The 23,964-nt window shown below is 43.9% G+C and overlaps 1 protein-coding gene and 3 long non-coding RNA genes across 5 annotated transcripts; 2 read left to right on the top strand and 2 right to left on the bottom strand.

The window, feature by feature from the left end:
* Positions 1-1,860: 1,860 nt before the first annotated feature.
* Positions 1,861-3,282, bottom strand: LOC140219579 (uncharacterized). Its single transcript, XM_072289474.1, has one exon. It carries the CDS (start codon positions 3,280-3,282, stop codon positions 2,176-2,178), a length of 1,107 nt encoding a protein of 368 aa, XP_072145575.1. The 3' UTR covers positions 1,861-2,175.
* A 5,721-nt stretch (positions 3,283-9,003) lies between these two features.
* Positions 9,004-12,696, top strand: LOC140219419 (uncharacterized). The gene is made up of 2 exons (XR_011895701.1): positions 9,004-10,496; positions 12,486-12,696. It is a non-coding gene; the product is annotated as an uncharacterized lncRNA (long non-coding RNA).
* A 756-nt stretch (positions 12,697-13,452) lies between these two features.
* Positions 13,453-17,882, top strand: LOC140219420 (uncharacterized). Its single transcript, XR_011895702.1, has 2 exons — positions 13,453-13,757; positions 14,764-17,882. It is a non-coding gene; the product is annotated as an uncharacterized lncRNA (long non-coding RNA).
* A 345-nt stretch (positions 17,883-18,227) lies between these two features.
* On the bottom strand, positions 18,228-23,477 carry LOC126534355 (uncharacterized). Of its 2 annotated transcripts, XR_008613297.2 has the most exons (3): positions 23,035-23,145; positions 22,797-22,965; positions 18,228-18,393 (listed from the first exon to the last, which is right to left on the bottom strand). It is a non-coding gene; the product is annotated as an uncharacterized lncRNA (long non-coding RNA). The 2 variants fall into 2 exon arrangements; XR_011895703.1 differs by having other exon boundaries at positions 22,797-23,477.
* Positions 23,478-23,964: the final 487 nt, after the last annotated feature.

Here is a 23,964-nt window from a genome sequence, read left to right on the forward strand (position 1 = left end):
TCCTCGCAGAATATGTGCCCAAACTTGAGACCTTTTATTTTAAACATTTCTTGAGTGAGATAGTTAAGTACACCTGAAAGCATTCTAATTTTTTCTTCTTTTATGTACTATGTGATGCACCAGTGATATTGTTCGTGCTTTGAAATGTTTTAAAATACCTGAAAGCATTCTCATTGTTTTGCTTCTTTTATGTACTATGTGATGCACCAGTGATATTGCTCTAGTGCTTTGAAATGTGTTAGACCTTTGCGTTCCGGTAAACGTTAATGGTACTCTAAGTTGGTTTATGGTGTTTAACGTCCCAAAGTGACTCGGGCTGTGAGAGACGCCATAGTGGATGGCTCGGGATAATTGCGACCAACGGCCAGATGGCTGGTGCGAAGAGAGCCAGAGAAGGTGACTCACAATAATGAAATGCTCAGCACCTTTTCGTGTCCAGGTGCAAGGATTTGTCACCTTGCGTCTAAGGTACCGACGGCTTCGGCATTGTCGCGGCCATTGATAACGATCAGCTCTGTCAAGTAATCCCCTTGGGGTGTCGTATTGAGACTGATACTGCATTTGACAAATGAGGTGAATGATGTTTCCCCTATTAAGTGGTCTGGAGAAATCAAGACATTTAAGCTGCGTTTTGAGATGCTGGAGAGATTCCCGCAACCAGCATGATGTGAATCAACATCTTTTCGATTTAACGATGTATTCGTCACTGATGCTTGAGGGCTCCTGGCCGAAAGGCGACAATGAGTCCTGGCAGTACTGACACTGCAGCGTACACAAGCTTCTGTAAATAAATAGTAGTCTAGTCACCGATTCAGAGCATTTATTTGTTTGCATTTTTGTGCGTCCTGGCAGAGCACATACCCCAGATCCTGAGATTTTAGTCTATACTTCTGCTAAGTCCACTTGGAAAAGCAAGACGTTTAAGCCGCGTTTTGAGATGCTGGAGAGATTCCCGCAACCAGCATGATGTGAATCAACATCTTTTCGATTTAACGATGTATTCGTCACTGATGCTTGAGGGCTCCTGGCCGAAAGGCGACAATGAGTCCTGGCAGTACTGACATTGCAGCGTACAAGAGCTTCCGTAAATGAATAGTAGTCTAGTCACCGATTCAGAGCATTTGTTTGTTTGCATTTTTGTGTGTCCTGGCAGAGCACATACCCCAGACCCTGGGATTTTAGTTTATACTTTTGCTAAGTCCAATAGGGAATAATACATTTTGTCAGTATGCCTTTGTAGCTTTATTATGCAACCATGCACGGCTAGTGCCAGCAGTGCCACTCTGTAGTAGTAAAAACACAGTAATGTGTTTGCCAATATTCATGTGAATTGCTGCTATACTTTCAAACAAATGCTCCCGTGTGCTTACAACAGACCGGTATATAATTGACTGTGTGTTGGAGATGTCTGTGCTAATACTTCAAATGTTTTTCTGGTGCAATATTTTTGTCTCTTTAAACATATTTACAAACGTCTCACAGCTGGGTACGAGTGGTGGCCCTGACTTTCATTTGTATTGTGTTTCAATGTTCATCTAAATTTCCATACAAGAGTTTCTGTATTGTGCCTCCACAGGAATGTCGGTATTGTGACACTTTACAATAAAAACTTCTACAGAAACATGCATGTCATTCAGGCTCTGGATTATCAACACTTCTCGGCAGTAATGTTGTGCTAGATATCTAGTTTAGTTTCACAGTTTAGTGTCAATATGACTGTCGTACAATTACTGTACCTTGAAAGATGCACAACATTTTTTTCATTTGCAGTAATTGACATGGCTTTTGAGAAGCTTCCACTCTCAGCTCACGTGCAGGTACCAACGTATGTGAATTTAAAATGAACCACAGAAAATCGTATATTTTTAAAATGTATTTGTATTTACCATCCATCACATCACGTGCCAACTTATTATACAAAAAAACACCATGCCAGTGCCGCTACAGCTGCTGCTATGCTGCATTCCCCATAAGTCAACGTGTATGCGCCATTATCACCTGCAGCTTAAACATTGAAGAAAAGGTTGGCTTAGTCACTGAGAGAACGACCTAAGTGCTCTTTTGGAACCATTACAACTAAGCATGCATAGTAGACAAACATTCAGTGATGTCAGCCTCAGCCCAGCATATTCAAAAGGCTGCTTTTTCGCCCAACAAATTTATCAAAATGAGCATTCAAACTAACTCTGTGTCTGGATTACTTGGCTCAATAATGGGTGGCTGAAGGTTCGCAAGAATGCAGCACATCCGCATTATGTCACTCATGTGGGGAATCAGATCAATAGGCACCCTTGAATTCACTATGCCAAACATTTTCAGTCTCTGTATAGCTCTTTCAACATGTATACGCACTTGTGCGACATGATAGGTTTGCTCCAGCTCTTCATGGGTGAATTGAACATTTCCTTTCGAAAATGGTGGTAGCACAATAATTCCCTTCTGGCTTTCAGTGGGTGCTTTAATTCCAGGGAAACCCTTGTCCGCTAAAATAACATCTCCTGGTTCTATGCGATCAAGAAACCCTGACTCCAGTGTAATGTGAGTGTCTGAGGTGCGGCCACCATACGCCTGTGACACAAAGGTGACTGTTCCATTTGGCAATATACCTATCAAAAACTTCAACGTGTAGCCACCTTTGTAATGCGAAAACAGGGCACGTTTCTGTTCTGTGGTGGGTGGTTCTTCTGTGCGAAGCTCTGTGCAATCAATTATGTAGCGGCAGCGTGGGAAGTGCAGCTTAAAACATGTGGGCATCGTGGCTTGTACTGCTCCAAGCGATGGCTCCGGTATCCATTTCTGCATTGCATTTAACAGATTAGTTAATACAAAGTAGAATATGCGGCTAACTGTCGTGCGATGAAGGCCAAAAAGCACTGCAATGCTGGCGAATGAAACGCCCAGCTTCATTTTCATCAGGAATATGGACAACTTCTGGAAAATTGGCACGTCCACTTCTCTCACAACAATGGGTGAAAGCACAGACAATAACAGAGAAAAGACGTTTGCGCTAACACCACACAGTTCACGAAAGGCATCCTTTCTCTGGATCAGAGAATTGTAGCCAAGAAATGCACAGCTGCGCTCGTTCGGTCCGATAGCTGTCGATCTCACAGAGGCACTTGCTTGTACCCAAGTAACCACGGATATCCGTGGGACGTCCACCATAAGTCCCAACGTCCACCCATCCGGATATCCAACATGGACGTCCATGGGACGTACAGGAGAAGTCCATATCCTGTTTGGATGTCCGAAGGATATCCCCACGGGATGTCCATGGGACATCCCGTTTTGAACGTCCGCTGGCTGTCCATAAATAGGCATGTCCAGGCTAGTGAGTTATATATAAACTAACATAAAAATATTGCCGGAAATTTTAGTCTGTTCATATATTTCTTTATTTTTGTTCTCTATCGGACAGAGTCCATTATTTTTTCAAAGCAAAATAAATATATTTCCTACTTGACATAAATTCTGCCCACTTTAACATCATAGTATTAAAATACGTTTTTTTTTTATCGGGGGGTCATACAAACAATTTGTAGTTTGCTTTAAAAAAATGCTTGTGGATGACTAGCAGAATATATAAGCGCCCATTTGAAGCCACTTGTTCGACCTAGAGCCAAGCACTCAAGTTATCCCTCATAATGAAAAGGTCCTGATCGTATAGAGTTTTGGTCCTGACCGCCGAACATGTAACTGGGACTTATGCTATGTAGGTTCAGGTGTATCATTGAAACAGGAAGTAAAGCACGTTGTTCGGCTAGTTGGCGCATTGTATTAAGAAAAAACCAGCAAAAGAAAAGAAGACGGACACAGGAAACATACACAAGACAGGCCTCTTTCAGCCTCTTTCCTGTCTTCTCGTATGTTTCCTGTGTGCGTCTGTTTTTGGCTGGTTTCTTAAAACAAGAAGTAGTCTACAGTGTTCAAATTTGCATACAATTATATCATTGTAGGTAACAAAAACAAATCTCGAAGGCTACCCTTTTGGTGGCTGCGTGCGTTGAAAGCGATTACGAAAGCTATACCGCGTCAGAGCCGCCATGCATTTACAGTAATCTCAAAGGCTATGTTTTTCTGCCCTTAAGGCGCCGACAGCGTTAGCAGAAACTAAAAACTCGAAACTCAGATACCGAATATTCCCAAAATAAGTAAATATTTCACCGTGTAATAATACAATATTTTGAAACATGCACGTTGAAGTGTTAGAACTGGTTAGAACCTTGGCAAAGCAGAGCGCTGCAGTGATCCAATCCAATCCAAGCTCTAGCCGTCGTCGCCACGCCATTTTTTATTCTGCGACCGTTTTAAGGGCAGCGGAGCGGCGTTTGTCACCTTCTGCTGCTCAGCTACCAAGGTATGTCAGCTACATCGATTTCTTTTCTAATTCGTTTGGGTATTGAAATATGTTTTCTTCACAGGTGCCAGCATGCTTAGACTGCGGGAGAAGCCGTACGCGGGAAAGAGAGCGCCGCTGGAAACAAAGACGATATTCGAGGACTTCGGATCTCGCACCGGCAGCCAGCAGTCAACGGCTCGAGAATTCGCAAGTCTAGAACTGTGCAGTGGCGCATATACGCCGCACACATGCATTAACATGTGCGGTCGTGCTGTCCCTGCGAACATTTGTACGCCTTGTGATGCTGGCCGCTGCACCGAGGCGACATCGGAAGTTCAGGACGGTGGTTGTGACAGTATGCGCACTAAGGACAATGTGCCTTGCTTCCCTGATGGATCGACTCTACAAGACACTTCGGATGGTTCACTTCGCTGTGAGAACGGAACATGATCCCTTAGGAGAGGTGTACGCACAAGTCAATGCGGGTTATTTGGTAAGCAGGACCCCGGAGCCTACATTTGCTTTAGATACCGCGGACTCTTTATCGGCGCTCTTTGATTTTGCTGAAAAACTGTGCATTTGGGCCATTAAGGAAAATGTTGGGCATACAGCGGTCACATATGTGCTAAAGATGCTCAAGACAAGTAGCTTTGACCCCTCATCTCTTCCAAGTGACGCTCGCACTTTGCTCTCCATTCCCAGGGGTACACAATGTGCACCTGCTTTAACTGCAATGGCTCGTGAGCGAAACACACTTTTGCTTGCAGTGCTGACTAGAAAATGCCTTGTCGGAAGCATGTTTTAAGGGCAGCCACGTTTCTTTGTTATTTAACATTAACGGACTGCCAGTTTCAAAGAGTTCTACCATGCAGTTATGGTGCGCATGGCAGAGTTCCCCCTTTGTAGTCGGCATTTTTGCTGGCCCATCAAAGCCCGTTTCAGCAAATGATTTTCTGAACCTTCGTCTCAGTGAGCTACAACAGCTTCTTTCGCATGGAATGGTTCTTGAGCAGTGAGTAATTGAGGTCTCGTCAGCATGTTTTGTTTTACGTGCACCAGCACAGTCGTTTGTTTTTCGAATTAAAGGACACACTGGGTATTCTGCGTGTCCAAATGCACAGTAGAGGGCACATACAGGAGCAGCCGACTCTGCTTTCCAACAAGATCCTCCACTTTGCGCACTGATGATTCATTCAGGCGTCTAATTGACCCTGACCATCACCTAGGCACCTCAGTCTTGACGCTGCTTCCCATAGACTGCATTGCCTCTGCACCCCTTGACTACATGCACCTTTTATGCCTGGGCATTATAAAAAATTTGCTTAGTGCTTGGTTAGGTGGTCATTTACAGGTCCGTCTCGGACCTACAGAGCGTGGACAGTTGTCTGACTTTCTTTCTTTAGCATCGTATGTTCCTAAAGAATTTTCTCACAAACCTAGAAGTGTAGCAGAGGCTGAGCGTTGGAGCGTAGTCAAGATTAATTCCTTCATGTCATTCCTGTTGCTTTCGCAGCTTAATAATGCTAATTGATGTCTTTTTGCTCTTTTTTTTTCCATGCTGCAAACTCAAATGTCCAAGCAGGGTGTGCAATAATAATTTTTGTTCTGCTGTTCTCTAGCTTCTGTTGTGCTATTGGAATTGCAAATTTTCTTTTTTATCAGTGTATTTATTTGTTCTTTGAACAGTATGCATATATCTGCTTTTTGGTCTATATATGTATATGTATAAGGTGACAATAAAAGTTTGTCTATTTGGAAGTTGGTGTAGGTTCATTTCTTATTTAAAACAAGAATGCATTCAAGCACTCGACCAATGTAGTATATATAATGGTCGGATGCTTGAATATGTCCCGGCCACTACTGTCGCTTCAAGGTATGTGTATATCTGGAATATCTCCGGATACACACACACACACATCATATATATATATATATATATATATATATATATATATATATATATATATTATCCTGAATGTCCCCTGAATATCCATGCTGGATGTCCGCGTCGGACGTACTACGGACGCCAAAGCGATTACCTTTGGATTTCCCAGGGACGTCCGTCGGACGTCGCCCGGATATCCGTGGTTACTTGGGTACACCTTTCTCAACAATGCTGGTATGGCAAACTTGTGTAGATGCGGCGCCTTCTGCTGTCACAGAGAGGAACAGAGTGCAAACACCTCCGTTAAAGTCTGCATCTGTCTGGGTCATCTGAAAAGTTGTAGAAAAGCATCTCGTCAAGCTTTGTTTTAAGTGCTTGGGAAGAACTTGAACGCATTGAAATGTTGCGTTAATCTCAAGCAAAAGAATAATGTCTTGGTTGACAGGAATAATTGAGTGATGAGATATTAGTTAAGTGGAGTCGCGATCGAATACATGTTCCCTGCCATTAGGACCACTTATGATCATTGGTGCATGAAATGAAATGCCACGAAACACTGCTTGAATTAAGACACAACACAGTGCTTCCAGTAAACTGGGGTGTGGCCTGAGGGTGGTACATCAGGGCAAGTGTCACTCCCAAATAATTTTTTTTTCTGTTTACTTTGGGACACCGAGCACGAGAGGTAAACACCTGTCTACCCAGCACCTATTCCGTGTCAAGGGCGTGCCTCGTCCAAAATTTCTGGCTAGGCCACTGACGCAAACGAAACACGCCTGAAGGCTAGTCTCTCGTGATAATAATAAACATATAACACGTCTGCTCACCACGGATGCGGATGTGCCCGTTTCTTCCGGTAATGCAATGATTTCGTCGGCGAAGTCAGTCGAGGAGTTCTCTGCAGTCGCCGTGATTGCGCTCTTGGATGTCGGCGCTTGAAGCACTGCGCGACGTCGCTGAACCCTATAAAAAAAACACTGTAAGCCCGCTTAATGAATACTGCAATACATTTTCAGTTTCCATGGAGGCGCAACAATTTCTTTGAACTATCGGTTCAGCCGCGCTTCAAAGTCGTAAAGAACTGTAGCATCGCAGCAATTTTTTTCACAGCCTATTCTAACCACTTCACGGGTAACCTTTCTATTAATAACACTCACCTCTTATATCTGTCGAGATTTGATGCCGGTAGTACTGCATCACTTCTTTTGTAACACGGCGGAAACACAGTTGGCACATAGGCGGGATGGCCGGCAATCGTGCTCGCTTTGTTACCGACAAAGTGAGCGCTGCAGATGACTGTCCTGCGTTGCACTGGCTGCCACAAATCTCCATTCGGGCTAAAAATAATAAAAGAAAACAAGGGAACCAACAATGTGTTAATATTACCTTGAGAGAAAGCGATAGAAACCGCGCGAAGACATGACGCGCTTGCTTACCGGGTGCGCCGAACGGCAGCGATCCAACGTTGTCGCCGATCAGCCTCGTACGATTTCCAAGGAAAGTGATAAAACTGCACCTTCGGCAGTTTCCCTGCCGTGTTCTTGTAGCTGTTATGACATCCGCACACGCAACAGTAGATAGAGGTCGACTGTTTTCGCCGTGTACACACGCTTGCGTTGCTAGGGGCCATCGTCCACCTGCTGCGGCTAGGCGCGGCTGTGCGGATGGAACAGGGACATTTCGCCAGCCGCCGCCGCAGTGGCGCTGCAGGTCTGATTTGAAACAGCAGCCCTCGAGGCCGCAGGCCGACGTAGGTCCACGACCACACTTGCAATTGCGGCTGTCAGCGGCTTGGTCTCCCGGCGTACTTCGGGAAAATTCTTTAGTAGTACCACAGTCCCTCAATAGAAGGACTCTGGTTGTAGATTTCATAAAGTAGAGCGAAGTTTGACGCACGCGCAATCCTTTTTTCTTTAAGAAGAGTGTGTTAGGAGGCTACTTGGTAAGACATCTTTTTGTGAACTTAAACTGCGCTTGAGAAAAGACACCAACGTAGAAGAAGACAGGACGAACGCAGACTAGCAACTGGTTCATTGAAATCACACATAATGCTGCCTCTTCGAACCAGGCGCATGCCCAAGCCAGATCATAACCGCGTGACGATGGAACACTCCCTCGCCAAGCCCCTATCTACAGTAAAAAATCAAGCTCTTCTTGAAAAGAAGGAGCTTTTCAAGAAGAAACTGAGAGAAGGGATTCACACTGTTCTGGGGCGTAGCTTGCACCATGTGCTCTCAGTTCGTCTTTGTCTTATCGTAACAGCATTGCTATGAATGTACAGTCTGATTCAATATTGAGGAAGGAGTGAGCATAGATCATGCTTAAGTTTCATATTTGTTTCTTATTAAAACAAAACTAATAGGATAAATTTTTTGAAGTTATGGCGCATTGCATTTGAAATTCAATTTTAACATAAATTTGAGCAATATCAAGGGTGACCTCATGACACAGTCGAGTTGAAGGTGAGGGAGTAAAATAAATGCTACATTAGCCCGTGTCCAAAGCCTTCAGAGTGATTATTTTTGTTTGCATCTCTCTCCCAATAGTACTTGTCACTATCTAATGCTATTTTGTGCTTTTATTACAGAATTTCATGAATGGAAAGCAGAAGAAGAGGGTAGCCAAAACTGCTGGTTCATTTTGCCCAGGGACCCCAAAAAGCTGGCCAGTGGAGAAACAAGGATCCACTATTACTGTAATAGATCAGGCGAGGCAAGGAAAAAGGAAGGTCATAGTGACCGTCGGGAGAAAAGTCAGGGGAGCTGTAGGTCTGGTAAGATATGTCTTTCATTTATTACCGTCCGACACCTGAAGGCACCACCATAAAAGTCAGGTATCAAAGAAACCATTACGGTCATAAACCAGAAATTCAGCACTTGACAATGAGTGACAAGGAAAAGGCCAGCGTAGCAGAGAACCTAGAAAGGGGTGTGCCCATGAAAACCATTCTAAAGCGAGTAAGAACATCTGTGGCATCCAAGCTGAGGCCCGTGCACTTGGCAGAGTGCTCAACCCTGCATAACATCAAACAGCAGTTTAACATTGCTGCTCCTGAACATTGTCACACTAATGACGCTATCAGTGTAGACATGTGGGTGCTTGTGATGAAAGAAAAAGGTGAAACACTTGTCCGCCTGTACAAGGCACAAGGTGCAGTGGACCCAAGTGGTACATTTCCTTCAGCAGACTTTGCTCTTGTTCTGATGACAGAGTCTCAGAAGGAGCTACTAGAAAAATTGGGCCCTGCAGGTACTGTATGTCTTGACTTCACACATGGAACTACAGAGTACCAGTTTGAGCTGACCACTCTTCTGGTGCTAGATAAAATAGGATCAGGTGTAGCTATAGCTTATTTCATCTGCAACCGGATGAACGAGCAAACTTTGACAGCATTCTTCAAATATCTGGAGTCGGCCATGGCCAAAAAAGTGGCTGCTAAGACATTGATATCTGATGATGCGTCGCAATTCTACAAAGCATGGTCCATGGTCATGGGTGCCGCAAAACAAACTTCTCAGTGCCTGGCATGTGGATAACAATTGGCGTAAGAAGATACTCGAGTGTGTAGAGAAACAGCTAAGGCCACATGTTTACCATAGTGTGTGGCTACTCTTAGAGTTCCTCGCGGAAAAGGCATTTGAAGATTATTTTAAGCAATTCCTTTCTAGTGAGGAAGAAAAACTGAGGGACTTCCTGAAGTACTTCAATGACCACTATGCAGTTAGGCCGCAAGAGTGGGCCTATTGCTTTAGGACTAGAGCAGCTGTCAACACTAACATGCACCTTGAGAGCAAGCGCAGGATGTTAAAGCATACTATGCTGGAGAGAAAACAGAATAAGCATGGTGACAAACTTATTTCTGCCCTCATGGACTTGACAAATCATTTTTTAATGAAAAGGGCTATCCAGATGATGAAAGGGGCAAAGGGTAAGAAGCTGAGCAGAATTCAGAAGAACCACAGGTCTGGCAGTGAAATGGCAGCTTGAGCCAAATTAAATGAAGATGGCTGTGCCAAATTAAATGAAGATGGCATATAGACTGTGCCATCTCAGTCTATTAAAGGGCTCTCATATAAAGTGTCAAAAGTGGGAGATGGTGCTTGCTGTCCTTTGAGGTGTAAGGAATGTGCAGTGTGTGTGCATACTTACATGTGCACTTGCTATGACCATCTTATACACTTTACAGTGTGCAAGCACATTCACTGTGTGGTCATCGCTAATCCAACTAGCAGCAGCAAGGCCCATGAGAGCTCACCCGAAGAAGCATGTGAGGCAAGTCGGGCATTGCACATTGTACAGAGTACAACAAAGCTGGAAGCAACCAAAGCAGTGTAAAGCTCAGCACTCTTAAGAGCAAAAATGGACTCGGTCAGACAGGCAATATCAGATGGTGAAGTCTCTGAGGGTGTGGCTGAGAAGGCAAACAATTTGTTTGAGCCAGTTTTCATGCTTGTTGAAAGTGAAAGTGACCCAAAAAGAAAGATGCCAGACCATTCAAATGAACCAGCCAACAAAAAAGTTGTGCACCTGTTAAGATTTCACTCTACAAAAAACCCTAGATTGTCGCAGCCATCATCTAGCCTTTCAAGGCCCACTGAAGCTCAAAAGGAAGTCCTTAAATATCAGCTTAGGGACAGCAACATAGAAACAAGAGATAACCATGTCAGCAGGGCACGATTACTGGTAACAAGCCTCCAGTGCAGTTAGGAAGAGAGAAGTGGTGCAGTAGTGCTGTGCTGTTATCAAATCATGACATGTGGTCTCTGATGATTAGCCCGTCTGTTTTTGTCTGTGGTGTGCAGCCATATGTCACAGCTGGATGGTATGTGTGTTAGAGCACGAGAGATGCCTCCATGCTTGTTGTATGAGCTGCTGGTAAGTGTTCTGTGAAGATAGGTACAGACCCAGTGGTCATCTCTGGTATGTGGCAGCTGTTGGATGGTAGTGTGTTAGAGCACGCCTCCATGCTTGTCATATGAGCCGCTGGTAAGTATGTCTGTACATAGATGTAAGGAAGTGCATTGGATGGTGTGTAGTGTTTCAGTGTGCAAAAGCCTCCAATGTGTTTTGCTACTTATAAATTTGTGTAAACACTCAGTAGCGCAGTAGTTATGATGTTGCACTGTTGAGCACGAGCTTGCGGGTTCAATCCCAGCAAAGGTGGCTGCATTTCAGTGGTGGTGAAATGAAAAAAAAAAACTGTGTAGTTGAATTTAAGTGCACATCACAAAACCCGAGGTGGTCAAAAATATTACTGAGTCCCGCACTGTGGCATGCCTCATAATTCGATCTAGATTTTGTGTTCCATGTGATGTTCTTATTGCCCATTTGAATAAACTTTTATTTTTCAGATTACCAAAATAGAGGGCATATGCAGTGGTATTGTGTGCAGTCTGGATAAGTTGCTCTGGTCATGAGCACTCAATTAAAACTTCTGCATATTTGGCTGCAGCAGACAGTGTCATAATGATTGTAAAGACTATGCAGAAAGCTTTCGGCCACTCTACATATCAGATCAGTTTTATATTGCATCCCTTATGGTGCATCTCTTACTTGAGTAGGCATAATAACAATTGGCAATGCTTCCTTACACATTTAATATTTTTCTTTTTTTCTTTTGGAAGAGTAGCCTTCGAAGAATAATCTACAACAGTGCTCCTACCTTCTCTTTCACTGTCTCCCCATTTCTTTTCTACACTTCAACTTCATTCTACGCACTTTCTTATTCTCCTCTTCATCCTACATTGAGGGTGTGGGAAAGTGAGCTAAGCGTGCATAAAGATTGCTGTGCCGAACTTAATTGCGGCACTGACGAAAACAAATCTTTGTCAAAAGGTTCACTCCAGCTACATTCCCCCTCCAAACACTGTTTATCACTTCAAGCCTTCATATTCCTGTGAGCTTTTGTCTTGTTTAACAGTTGTAACAGTCATACTATTTATTACTATCAATAGCCAGCATACATTTAGCGCTGCAAAGGGCTGTTTAGAAGATGTGCGAGTTTCTACTTCCCTTATGATAAATACTCCAGACATTCAGTCTCTATTTTATGAAAATGTTTCAAACATTGCCAGTGATGACCACCATATAGGTTAATGTCGGCATGGGACTGAGGCTTTCCCGCAAAAAGAACAGTTATGTTGTGCTCATATCATGTGACTGGCAGTTTCTGCTGTAATTTTTGCACTTGTCAACTGCACTGTGAAGAGTTCATTTCTGTGAATATGTGCTGGCCTGATTCTTCTTGTTCACGCATTTCAGATCTTGTGCTATGAGATGAGGAGGTGTAAAATAAAAACACCGTGTAGATTTCACAATGCCTTTAAGAAACCACGCGAAGCTTGGAGATGAAGCATTACATGCACCTTGAACCAAGTGTCTGGACACAGCGAGTGAAAGTTGTTTTGTCATGAGCGAGGGTGTCGGTGTTACTTGTAACTACCTTTAAATAAAGGTTTGTTTCAAAACAGTGGCTCAACTCTGTGTTTTCCCCGGTAAAAAACACAACCATTGGGATTTTCATGAGCGAGGGTGTCGGTGTTACTTGTAACTACCTTTAAATAAAAGTTTGTTTCAAAACAGTGGCTCAACTCTGTGTTCCCCCGGTAAAAAACAAAACCATTGGGATTTACAATTCGCTTTTTAAACATAATTGAACAACATGAATAAAAAAAGTTTATGAATCAAGATATAAGCTTGCCATACCATGGAAACACTTGAAACGCCTTTTGAGAAGCTTACTCATACACGAACACACTATAGCAATTATTTTCAATCGTATACCCACAATTTGCCGTGTCACCACGTCAAGTTTCAAAGCAGATTTTTTTTAGACTCCAGGAAGCTATATGCCTAATTCTATCCATTGTTTACTGCATTGCATTTGATTTTATATAACAAATAAAATTGAATTCTCCATTGATTGCGCCGACGCTCACATTATAATTATATGCTATTATTATTGACTAGTCATATATTTTCTTGGCGGGTGGGGGCTGCACTGGTGGCGTTCTACGAATTTGCGCCGCGTTTGTGCGGGTAAGCTTAAGTGCAGAATTTTTTTTGCGCGTTATGAAAACAATGCACTGCAGGTATTTTAATTAATGCAACGAGCTGTATGAAATATCGGTGAAGGGGGTTGGAAACGTCGTTATAGAGAATCCCGACGATTTTTCTTTTGCGTGTGTGTATTTGGAGTTGATTCACAGTTTTATTTGTTTGTTTTGGCTACATTGCGCCAATTGCGCTTCCATAGAATAAAGAAACGCGCTTCCACGCGCTTGCCGACTCGATCGCAAGGGGACAGCCTGATCAACATCAATATCAGCAGCAATGGCGGATTTGCGCTTGCCATGGCGCTTGCAAAGTTTTCAATAGTTTTCGACTATTAAGTGATGCTTTTGCTAATGTAACGTGTGGAGGTTCATTGTACGTCTGTTTTTTCAAGTTTGGCCTGTGTTTTAACACATGTAAAGGTGTAGTCTTTTCTTCTTCAGCGGATATTTGTACAAGACCCCGTTCACCGTCTATCAGGTAAGATGTGTACGTATGCTACACGCAATCGTAGTGCTTCACTAAGCCACAGTGCACTACAAAGTTAAGCATGAGCGGTACACAAAATTCACAAGTTCTTAGTATTGCCAAGAACAACCATTGCTTGGTGAAGTTCTCACAGGCGTTGTAGAAGTTGTTGGGCGCGGCAGTGCTGAACGTAGCGTTAGCGGCTTAAATCGTGTTTTTTACTAGTAACAACGTGTCACTATTTCATATTATTGGCGGCGTCTCCAGGACACCAAATCGGTAACGGGGACACCAGAGCTAGAACGCGGACTGGTCCATGGGTTGGGGCTCGCCGAGGCCTGCGCGTGCTAGTAGTATATCTTGATGTCTGTAGGCTGTGTGTAAGTCGTACTTTCCGAATTTTCTGACGCATTTTAAGATCAGCTGTCCGCTTTCGCGGACAAGGCTGGAGTCAGGGTGGTCCGTGAGTTGGGGCAACATAACCTGCTTCCAGTTTTGATCCCTCCGCTGCCCCTTGGGTACCCTGCCGCCTCCTTGATTATAATCTAATGCTCTCCTGAGGCCTCTGTTTGCCGGTTACATGTGCCCTCCTGGAGCACTACTTGTAAATGAATCCGATCTATCGTCGCAACGAAAAAAGCGCCCCGCGACTTCTGCAACACCAGTCAGAACCTTGCCCATTGGTTTACATATGTGTGGCCGCAAATATCTGAAACTTAATGCCAGTTCAACAGGTTTGTTGGCAAGGGTGTCAGGTCGTTGCTTTGTGTTGAATCGGCCTTTTCTCAATTCTTAAGAATTTAATTGGAATGCACCTGACCAGTGCTGCTTTGTGGTGCTTGCCACCAGTCCCTTGGACAGGGAAGACATATGAGAATCCCTGTGCATACACTTTATACGCAGTGGTGTGACCGCTTCCTTTGGGAAACTACCACGTTAGCGATATTGTGAGCGCAGTGTGACTTTCCTTCATCTTCCTCATCTGTACGGAGTGTGTGTCGCTTCTTCCTCGCCATAGCTCTAGCTCGGCAAGAATAAAGCGGTTCCTTAGAAGTGGTGGAGGTGCTGGGGTTCTGCATACCAAGGACGTATAAGCTAACAGTGTTTGTGCCTTTAATATGTCTCATTCGATCATTTTGAGACGTGGTGGTGTTCATGCGTTAGCACAGTGCAAGGACATCCACAATGTAAGAGGTACATGATTCTCGAATTGTATGCTCTCTCTGGGCTTTTCTCGCGACCTCAGCACAAGTAGTGGGAGCATCAAAAAACTGACAAAGCTGGTGCATGAATGTTGCCCAGTGTTGGTGTTCCTTGGTGTTGAAATTATCCTTCCTTTCTCTAAATCCAAGGGCGAGATCTTGCATTCTGAATGTTTGCTTGCACTCTCATTATTCGCCTTCACCATGCTTTCGTCAGCGGTCGTCTGCTTGGTGAAGTGGGAGCGCCTATTGAACACTGCCTACTCACTGATGTAGAAGGTGAAGCAAACAGTCAGAAAGCTAGAAGCTTGCCCAATCTCATCCCAGGTTTTTAATCCAGTTTGACATTGAAGCATCCTGGTAGTATTAAAGTACTTTAGAAAGAGGTTCCAGAAGCATTGCCAAGTTTGCCACTTGGTGAAATTTGTAGTTTGGAAACAATTTAGGCTCTTAGCAAGATTAGTAGTGAACAGAGGTTTTCACATGGCGATTGGTGTTGTCCAAATGCATGAAGAGGTCACAGTACGAGTACTTAAGCTGATAGTGTCTGGTAACCATAAGCACCAGCAGGGGCCCCGTAACAGTGTCCCCTTCAACTTCAGATATGCTTCACTGCATGATGCTAAATATGCTTCGCCGCATAACACGACTCTGCTGCAGTGAAGGTGACTTAAACCGACAACAGCCGAGAAGGTGCAAACAGCACTGCGCTGCCTGGTTCTTGCTGTTGGCCTTTTCTTCTTTTCACAGTGTCCTTACTGTAAGTGCACTCCAGAGTTACAATGCAGGAATATGCATGTGTGCATAAGCTTTCATTCAAGAGTAACTCATGATCATAAGTTACGTCATCATGGTTTCGTACCATGTCACGGCATCATAAGTGAGACATAATAAAGAAGCCCTCAAAGTCTGCGGGAGAGACTAATCTTTTGTGCGAGATTGTGCTATCCTTGCTGCACGCAGTGCAATAGTATATGACTCTCATGTCTATGGTGGCATTGTCGATTATGAATGTTTCCTTACTGCGTTAAAAAAATGTGTAGTGCATCTTTCAGATAATAATGGCATTATAGCTTCAGAGTTGTTCAAGTTTGGGGTACTTGTTCACTAAAAGTACATTATCAGAAAAGCTTTAGAATGTCTAGGTCCTAATTGCATTTGAAGAACTAAGTCTTCCTACACATAGCAATTGGTAGCTTACTGTGTATTGTTGAAGGTGGTTTTTATTCATAGGCCCTACGCAGAGAGCAGCAACACAATGCCTGGCATGTGACCAGGGTTCGTCACAGTGTTTGCATTTCCAGTGCTCGTAACTGATTCCAAGCATAAATTTGCTTTATGAATTTTTTGTAGACAGAAGGTGCTTGAATATTGGTTGCATGAAATGCTCCAATGCACACTGTATATGTACAGGGTGTCTTTTATTACCATACAGATTTTCTTGTTTTAAAGTTATGAGCGCAGCAAATGTGGCATTCTTGCAGAGGAATTCCTCTATTTTGGAACTCCACAAATTTGGAGGCAGTCACATTTTATAGCACTCTCATTTCTTACGAATCTTGAAAGTTGCACCTAATTCAAGATATTCATCATTGAATTTCACTGGTAAATCGAGGCAATATTGGAACCGAGTGTGCTGGGAGCGCAGAAAAGAAGGTCCCGCTACCTCATCAGATGGAAACACCCCCGACAACAGGCTCGAGAAAGTCTGAAACAACATCTTGGCCAGTCATTGTAGCAGCTGATACGACACACTTTGCCTTGCAAGCATGTGCATCAGTGTGCCGTGTCAGGCTATCATTTAAGCTTTGTCCCACACTTCTTGACAGGGCACTGCCGCCTGATGTGGAGCAGGATGCACCAAGTTTTCATTGTACTCAATTGAGCGCGATAATGAATATTTCAAAATAAGTGCAATTTTCGAGATTTCGAAAAAGAAAGGGTGTGCGTTCACATGTGACTGCCTCCAAATATGCCATTTAGAAGGCTGCCGCCAAGTTACTAATAAAAAGGTGACTGAATTTTTCAAAATTATTTTCTGAAACTCGCATTAGCAGCAAAGTGTGTCCTCCTCACCTAGAAACTCCTTTGCAAGAACGACAGGCTCTCTGTGCTCAAAACTTTTTGCTAAATATCTGCATGGTTAAAAAAAAAAACTAGATATGCATAATTGTTAATGTATGAAAATCGTACACTATCGCTTTTCAAAATTTTTGTCCTATGCAACACCAGAAAAATTGGAAATACAAGCTTCAGGTGACCTATCTGATGTGCAAGTTGCATGGCCATATTATTGTTTTAATTTTGCGCTATTACCTTTTACTGTGATGTCGCCACTGCAGCAGCTCGATGGCTGTGGCTTTTCATTCCAGGTCACAAAGCTGCACCCAGGTAGAGGCAGAATCCAAAAATGCTTGTGTACTTCAAGTATAGCTGCACATTACAGAATCCGAGGCCCTCAAGATTTATCCGTAGCCCTCGTGTAGCCCACGAGTTCCATATTTTTTATTGGGATTGAAGAGTAACGTTTGTGCTGTATCCCTCTATTTCAGACTAAATAATGTGCATGCAAAATTATATCTTCATTACTTTACACCATTGCACCAATATCTGTTGTGCGTTGATTTTCTGATGTCCTTGCATTTGCTATAGCAAGGATTTTTAAGAATCAGCCACAAAAGAAAAAATAAATGGTCAAGGAACGAAGTGGTGTGTAGCAGCTCCTTATAATCGGCGGCAAGTTTTGCACTCGTGTGTTAGCAACACTGTTTCGCCAGTTGTGTACTTCAAAAGAAGTGTTACCTTTCTGCTTTGGAACTTTGTGGTTTTGTTCTGCCAGCTGCTTGACCAACACAAGCAAAATGTACTTTGGATATTCCACAAATTCATTCTGTATGCATTTGGTACAATAAAATTTGTTTCAAGAATGGACAAATGCAGTGATGGTTAATTGAAAACTGCAACATGCTGAGTTTCATGCTTCATTAATTTTCTCAGCCCCAAAGAAAGCATGCGAGGTTTGAAAATGTATCATGTGACATTAGTGCACTCGGTCTAGAGAACTGATTAATGCTGCACATACATTGAACATGGTGGCCATGACCATCCCTCATGAATCGGCATTCCCTGCCTAAACCACCTCACCAAGACAGCTTGTTAACAGCAAGAAAGCTGAAGGGGCTTCCAAGAATTTCTATGCACTATTTATTACTATCGCCCTACTTAAATTGCTCCATTGCTTTGCTGACAATTGTCTTGACAAAAGTGGAAGCCGAATCTGTTGAGGTCGATCAGTTTTATTTACATACAACCTATTATAAAGTGGACCTTTCTTCGCCTCTTCAACTGTTCCCACAGCTGCTGCTGCCATCTTGCACGCCACATCGAGGAGGAGGGCAATGTACATGGCAGGTGCATGGGAGGATTTTCCAAGGAACTCTGGAAAGCTGTAATCAGATTGTGGGCAAAGTTAAAAACTTAAATACAAAAAGGGTGTAGAGTATTGTAACCTTGTACATGTTGATCACACCACATGTTTCAGCTACAGCTATAAGTGCCTTGTCTCATCAACCAAGCTACAGTTCTTGCAATGTTACACTTTGTGATACTCAGTATGAATTGATAAGACTAGCTGCTATTCTAGTGGTTGTGCAGGCCACAAGGGAACAGTGCCTGGCTTTTGTGCTTGTATGTGTCAATTTCTCTCTTTCCGTCTCGCCCAAGCCACACCAAAATGTTATCCACAAGTGTCGTGCCAAAATGGCCTGGCGACATTTCGTATTAAGCCGTTTGACCCATTTATTGCACTGATGCACACAGTGCAACCAAATGAAGAAAATGACATCGCCTAGGTGATTATTAAATTATCCTTCTAAAATACCACAAGAGGAATTTTGCTGTGGCAAGAGCCTTAGCAAAACCATAAGAGACACAAAAATGAAGGAAAAGCGACACCTTCAAGTTCCCGCACCGACTCACCATGAGAAGAACGAATTTTGGCAGTGTCTGCTTGAGCTTAGTTATTTGGAGATACATGCAGTTGAATGCTTTTACAAGCATTGAGATGCCCCACTATGCTAGCTTGCCTTTTATGGCTATAGAAAGTTGTATACTGCCACAAGTCTGCCTATTCTTCCGATTGGAATCTATATTGAAGCTGCTTTGAGCAACGGGCGGTATTCTATTTCAGCGCTAATGATACATTGACAGTAGTGTGCCTGGAAGGAATAGACAAAAGCATTGCAGAAGCTGCAGCACTTTGTGCTCGCTGAATGATCATACGAGAAGGTAAAGATGCCATCAGAAAGCATCCTTCGTATAGAGTCTCTCTAAAAGAAAAATACTACATCTAGACATGGTGACAGTTGTGGTGGCAAACTAAAAATATTATAATGATAGTTCAAGGTGTGGTGTGGCATGTTTATGCTATTTCTGAAAAAATAAACACGGCAAGTGTGTCCATGCCAACAATTGAGACAGGATGTGCAGATGCAAAGCTGCAATACAGCACCACGGCGTCAAAAGGACAGTATGCAAGTGGTGGTCCAGCATCAAAACTTCAATGTCCCTACACTACAACACTGGGAGGCCATGCTGCATGACAGAAGCCTGTGTGGCCAGCAGGCACTGCTCTGTCGGGCACAGGACGTGGCAGCAACTATTTCTCCTAAGGATTCAATAAACGGATTTCTCTACCTCACCCGCCATGCGATGCGCCGTGTGAGGGAATGACAGTGCCACTACTCTTACAGGATATGGATGGTGCACAGCACCACCTTGAGCATCGGAGCGCACGTCTGCCTATGAGCTCTGTGTACTACGAACACAAGTGGTGCATGCGAGGTAACATTTAACATATCACTGCCAAATGCCATCAATGAACACAAGCAGCAAAGAAAGCTGCTTACATCATTTTCACAGTGTGTCGGATCTGCATATTTTTTACATCCTGTCTGCATGCCGCATTGTTCATTTGTTCGTCACTGCTAAAAAGTGCATAGTTGCATGGTACTTTTTTTGATTTTGTGCACTTTCTTTTGTCCTGAAAAAATAACCACAGCAGCTATCTTCATAAAAATGAAGCAGTTAGATGTTTCTCAATGAGCCGTAAGTATTAAAGTTGCTCAACAGGGTAGTCTACTGAATTGATTGTATTTGAGTACTGCAGGCCTAGTTGTTTCTTTGTGCCTCGGCACTAGTTAGCTGAAACACCCTGTATACTGGACGGCTTGCCTGGCTGCCCGCACCGCCGAGGCGGAGCATCTAACGTTTTCGTGGCGCACTTGTCGCCGTCTAGTGGCACCGGTCGTCCATCCTTATCGCGCAGCACACGCCAGCGTCGTCTGGTGTTGTGATTGGCCGCGGCAAATCGGACAGCTCTGGCGGGCGGGAAAAGTGGTCCGCAAGCGATCGGGCTTGCCGCCTCGTTTAACGCCTACTTTTATCCCCTGGCCAAGAGCTTTGCCCGGTTTAGCCGCTCCGTCTTTGGTGTGAACGTGCCTTTAGAGTAAAAAATCAACAGCTTACGCTTCCACATTTTTTGCTTGGTAGCTGCATTCAATTTGCTTGCTCCTCGTCTTTTAGATGTCTAGGCTCCCCACATTTTAACGTGGCTGAATAGTGCACAAATCAGAAAGACGAGTTTCTGTGGCCTAGCCTTCTCACACTTGCAAGGATACCAGCCAAAGTTGACCTATTTTTCTTATGGGGTGCCCACTGATTATGAGGATGCTGACATCGAAGGATCTCAAGTGGTTCTCTAGCATTTTGGTGACAGAATACAGTAATGCCGAGCTACAACGGACTTGATATCTGTCAGCACCAATGAACGCAGTAGTTAGTAGTCTCACTAAATTGAGAGTTCAGCCTAACAGCAGATGGACACCAGTGGTTTGAATCCCCATGTTGGCAAATATAACTGGCTGAAATCAAGCATCTAAAAGACACGCACTTAGTTCCATCCCTTCAATCTGTGAGCATAATGAAGATCAAAGGTCAGGTTATGTGGCTGCAGCACCTTCTGTTCATGCAGCATACCTTTACTTTTCTTTACCAAGACACTTAGCATGCACATACCTTGTGTGCAAGCCACATCTATTTACAACAGAAATAGCGCTTTCCAATCGTGAGCAAAAGTTTGGAGGTAAAATATGGTAGAATTTTTTGTCCAGCCAACGCATGCACGCTGAAATCCAAGTATTACAGCCAATATGTGCCTGTTCAATCACTGCAATGCATTGAGACACTTCGAACAACGCACGGCTGTACCAGAAAAAGTTTAGATGTTTTTCACTAATGCAAGCTTTCGAGTAGCTCGAACGTAAAGTGGCCTGTGTGTTATTGCTATTCAGCCGGAGTGCAATAGGAGCCAGTCAAATTGGTAAAACATGAAGTCAATGTGCACACAAAGACTACGTGTACCCTTGCCTGACTTTGTGCCACAGGTAGCTAACAGCTTCCAATTCACAGTCCTTGTAATATGCTTGTGGCCGCCATCTACAGTGATCTATTTGATTTAACGGGGATGTGTATGTTGGCTGAAAACAAGAAAATATGCTAGAAAATATATTAACACCGATGGATGCAATATGTCCTTTCCGGTAGTTTCGCAAGGGGGAAACTGTAATTCGAACTTCATGGCAGCGTGCACCGCACAGCTGCACCTCATTTTATATTCTCGCGCATGCGTCAGTGTTGCCGCAGCTGTCTGTAGTGACACCCTCGCGTGCATTTCTTGTTCAAGCTTTGTTGAAGGGTTTGAAGAAATGAAGGCAGTACGGTGTTGCTCATTTCTCCTTTTAGTATCCTGCTGCTTGCGGAGCATAGTAGCGCCTGCAACTCAGTTCTCAATGCGACCTTTGAATAGTGTGTGCATCTTAACCCTTTCATAGACGCAAGCAGAGAACAGGCCGCTTTGTGTCCGAGACATTACAAGTGCTTTTTTTTATGAAGCATTTTTTACATAACGTAAAATCTCAAAGCTGACTACGATTCAGTAATAGCGAAAAGTGGGAATATTACGTCCCACTATACAGCCTCAAGGCCCGTTTCTACCTACTCGTGGTCACCTGTAATGTGATTAGAAGCAGCCAGAGTACCCAGTACATTATACATTGTTTGTGCATGTTTTCATTATACTTACTGAGCATGCTTTGTATGAGAATCCTCAATCAGGGCTTTCCAATATCGCAAGGGTTCTTAGAAAAAAGATGCTTCTTGAAAATTCTTGAGGGCTCATATGTAGCAGCTCGCATATGTAGGAATGCGATTTGTTCGCGATGCTAATAATTTGATCAACTGTTTTGGTAGCTGTGGGTACGAGAAATTTAGACACCTAACCACACCAAAATTCAGCTATTATGAAAACGCGGAATTTCGATAAAAACAGTCCATTTGCCGCTGTGGTGGTTTGAAGGAAGGCGACAGAATAAACTAAACATTGTAGAAAGGGAAGTAAACAATCTGCGCAATCGCTCTATCGCGTTGTTTGACAAAGAAATGGACGAAAAAATGTGCTTAACGTGATTCAGAAACACATCTACACAGGAATGTTCAATGGTAGAAATTACACTTCACCGCTACATAATAGTGAAGTAGCCCTGAAAAGTGGGACCAATATTTTCCGACCGCCCAACAAAGGGTGAAATGCGCACAGTATGTACGGCAACACTTGCTTTATTCACCGCAGTAATGCCACCCTGTAATGGAGACACAACTACGACAAACGGTCCGCATTTCTTCCGCAGCGAGAAGCGAGAAAAAGTGAAACATTTTTTACCGAGTCAGAAATAAGCCAAGCGTGTTCCTGACGGTATGTAACGGCATGCCGCTGGAAAAAGGGGGTCCATACCTCGGGGTTCAAATTCCGCAGACACGGCATGCGCTTCAGCGTAGCCGTCAATTTGCGGTTGAGCAAGCGACGTTTTTGCATTTTCTATTCCGCATCAGCATCTTCTAGGCAGCGAGGGAGCACCTTGAAAACCAGCACGACGGGGGCCGTCTCGTTGAACAATCAAGGCCTAAAATTTAAAAGAAAACACAACTATTAGCGCTTATTGTTTCAAATTTTGTGATTTCAGTAGACTTACCTTGATGTTGTCGCACATTTCTTGTGGATCCATGTTGCTTTCAAGGTCGTTAACGCCAACATAAAGAACGGCGAAATCGACACGCTCGAAGCGCATCGTGAAGACAGCTCACGCCAGCCGCACTGCATTGTAGCTAGCAAAACTGAATGTGCAGGCTTTTATAGACTCAATTAGGTGCAGGCGCGACCTATTTAAGAATTTAACCTGACTCGCCGACAATCACGCCGCGCAAGGACGGCATGACTGAACACGATCCAGCGAGGCGTAACAAGACCACGCGAACGAACCTACGTGAGCCGGCAATGGCCGCATGTGGCTGGCAGAAACCACAGGGATTTAGCAGCAGCACCTAGCAGCGTCTTTCCCTAGGCGTACAAGTACCTATCTGGGGGCAGGGAGTACGCCACTGGCACACGTCACATCCGGTTTGCCTCCAAACCGGGTACAGCTAGCCTGCGGGGATACGCTTCTGAATCACGGCCGGTCTCTAGGGGAGCGCGCGCTTTCCTTCTTACGGCCTTCGCATTCGCCGCGGAAGCAATGGGAGTTTTTCTCCAAGGGTTACGCCTTTCGCCACCGCCAGGGGCGCGACGACCCTACTGCTAGTTTAACTGCTAGGGAACGCTCTCTGCCCGCCTGCTTCTGCGGCGGCGGGCGGTGATCGCCTGGTTTCGTGCTGTTTTTCCGCTGCTTCTTGTTCAACGATTCACCGAAACGAAAGAAAACAAAAAGCAAATGATTTATCTACATGTCAGCCAATAAGTTCACATGTGAACGGAGTTTTCATAGATAGAAAACTCCGTTCACGTGTTTATATAATAGATTTCATAGAAATGGCTCAGTAGCTTAAAGCACTCTAACCACTGAGCCATCGCGGCGGTTTCATATAAGTTTCAATGCCGCCATATTCATTGCTTTCTTTTTCTCGCC

The sequence above is a fragment of the Dermacentor andersoni genome, chromosome 7, assembly GCF_023375885.2.
Source record: "Dermacentor andersoni chromosome 7, qqDerAnde1_hic_scaffold, whole genome shotgun sequence".
NCBI lineage: Eukaryota > Metazoa > Arthropoda > Arachnida > Ixodida > Ixodidae > Dermacentor > Dermacentor andersoni.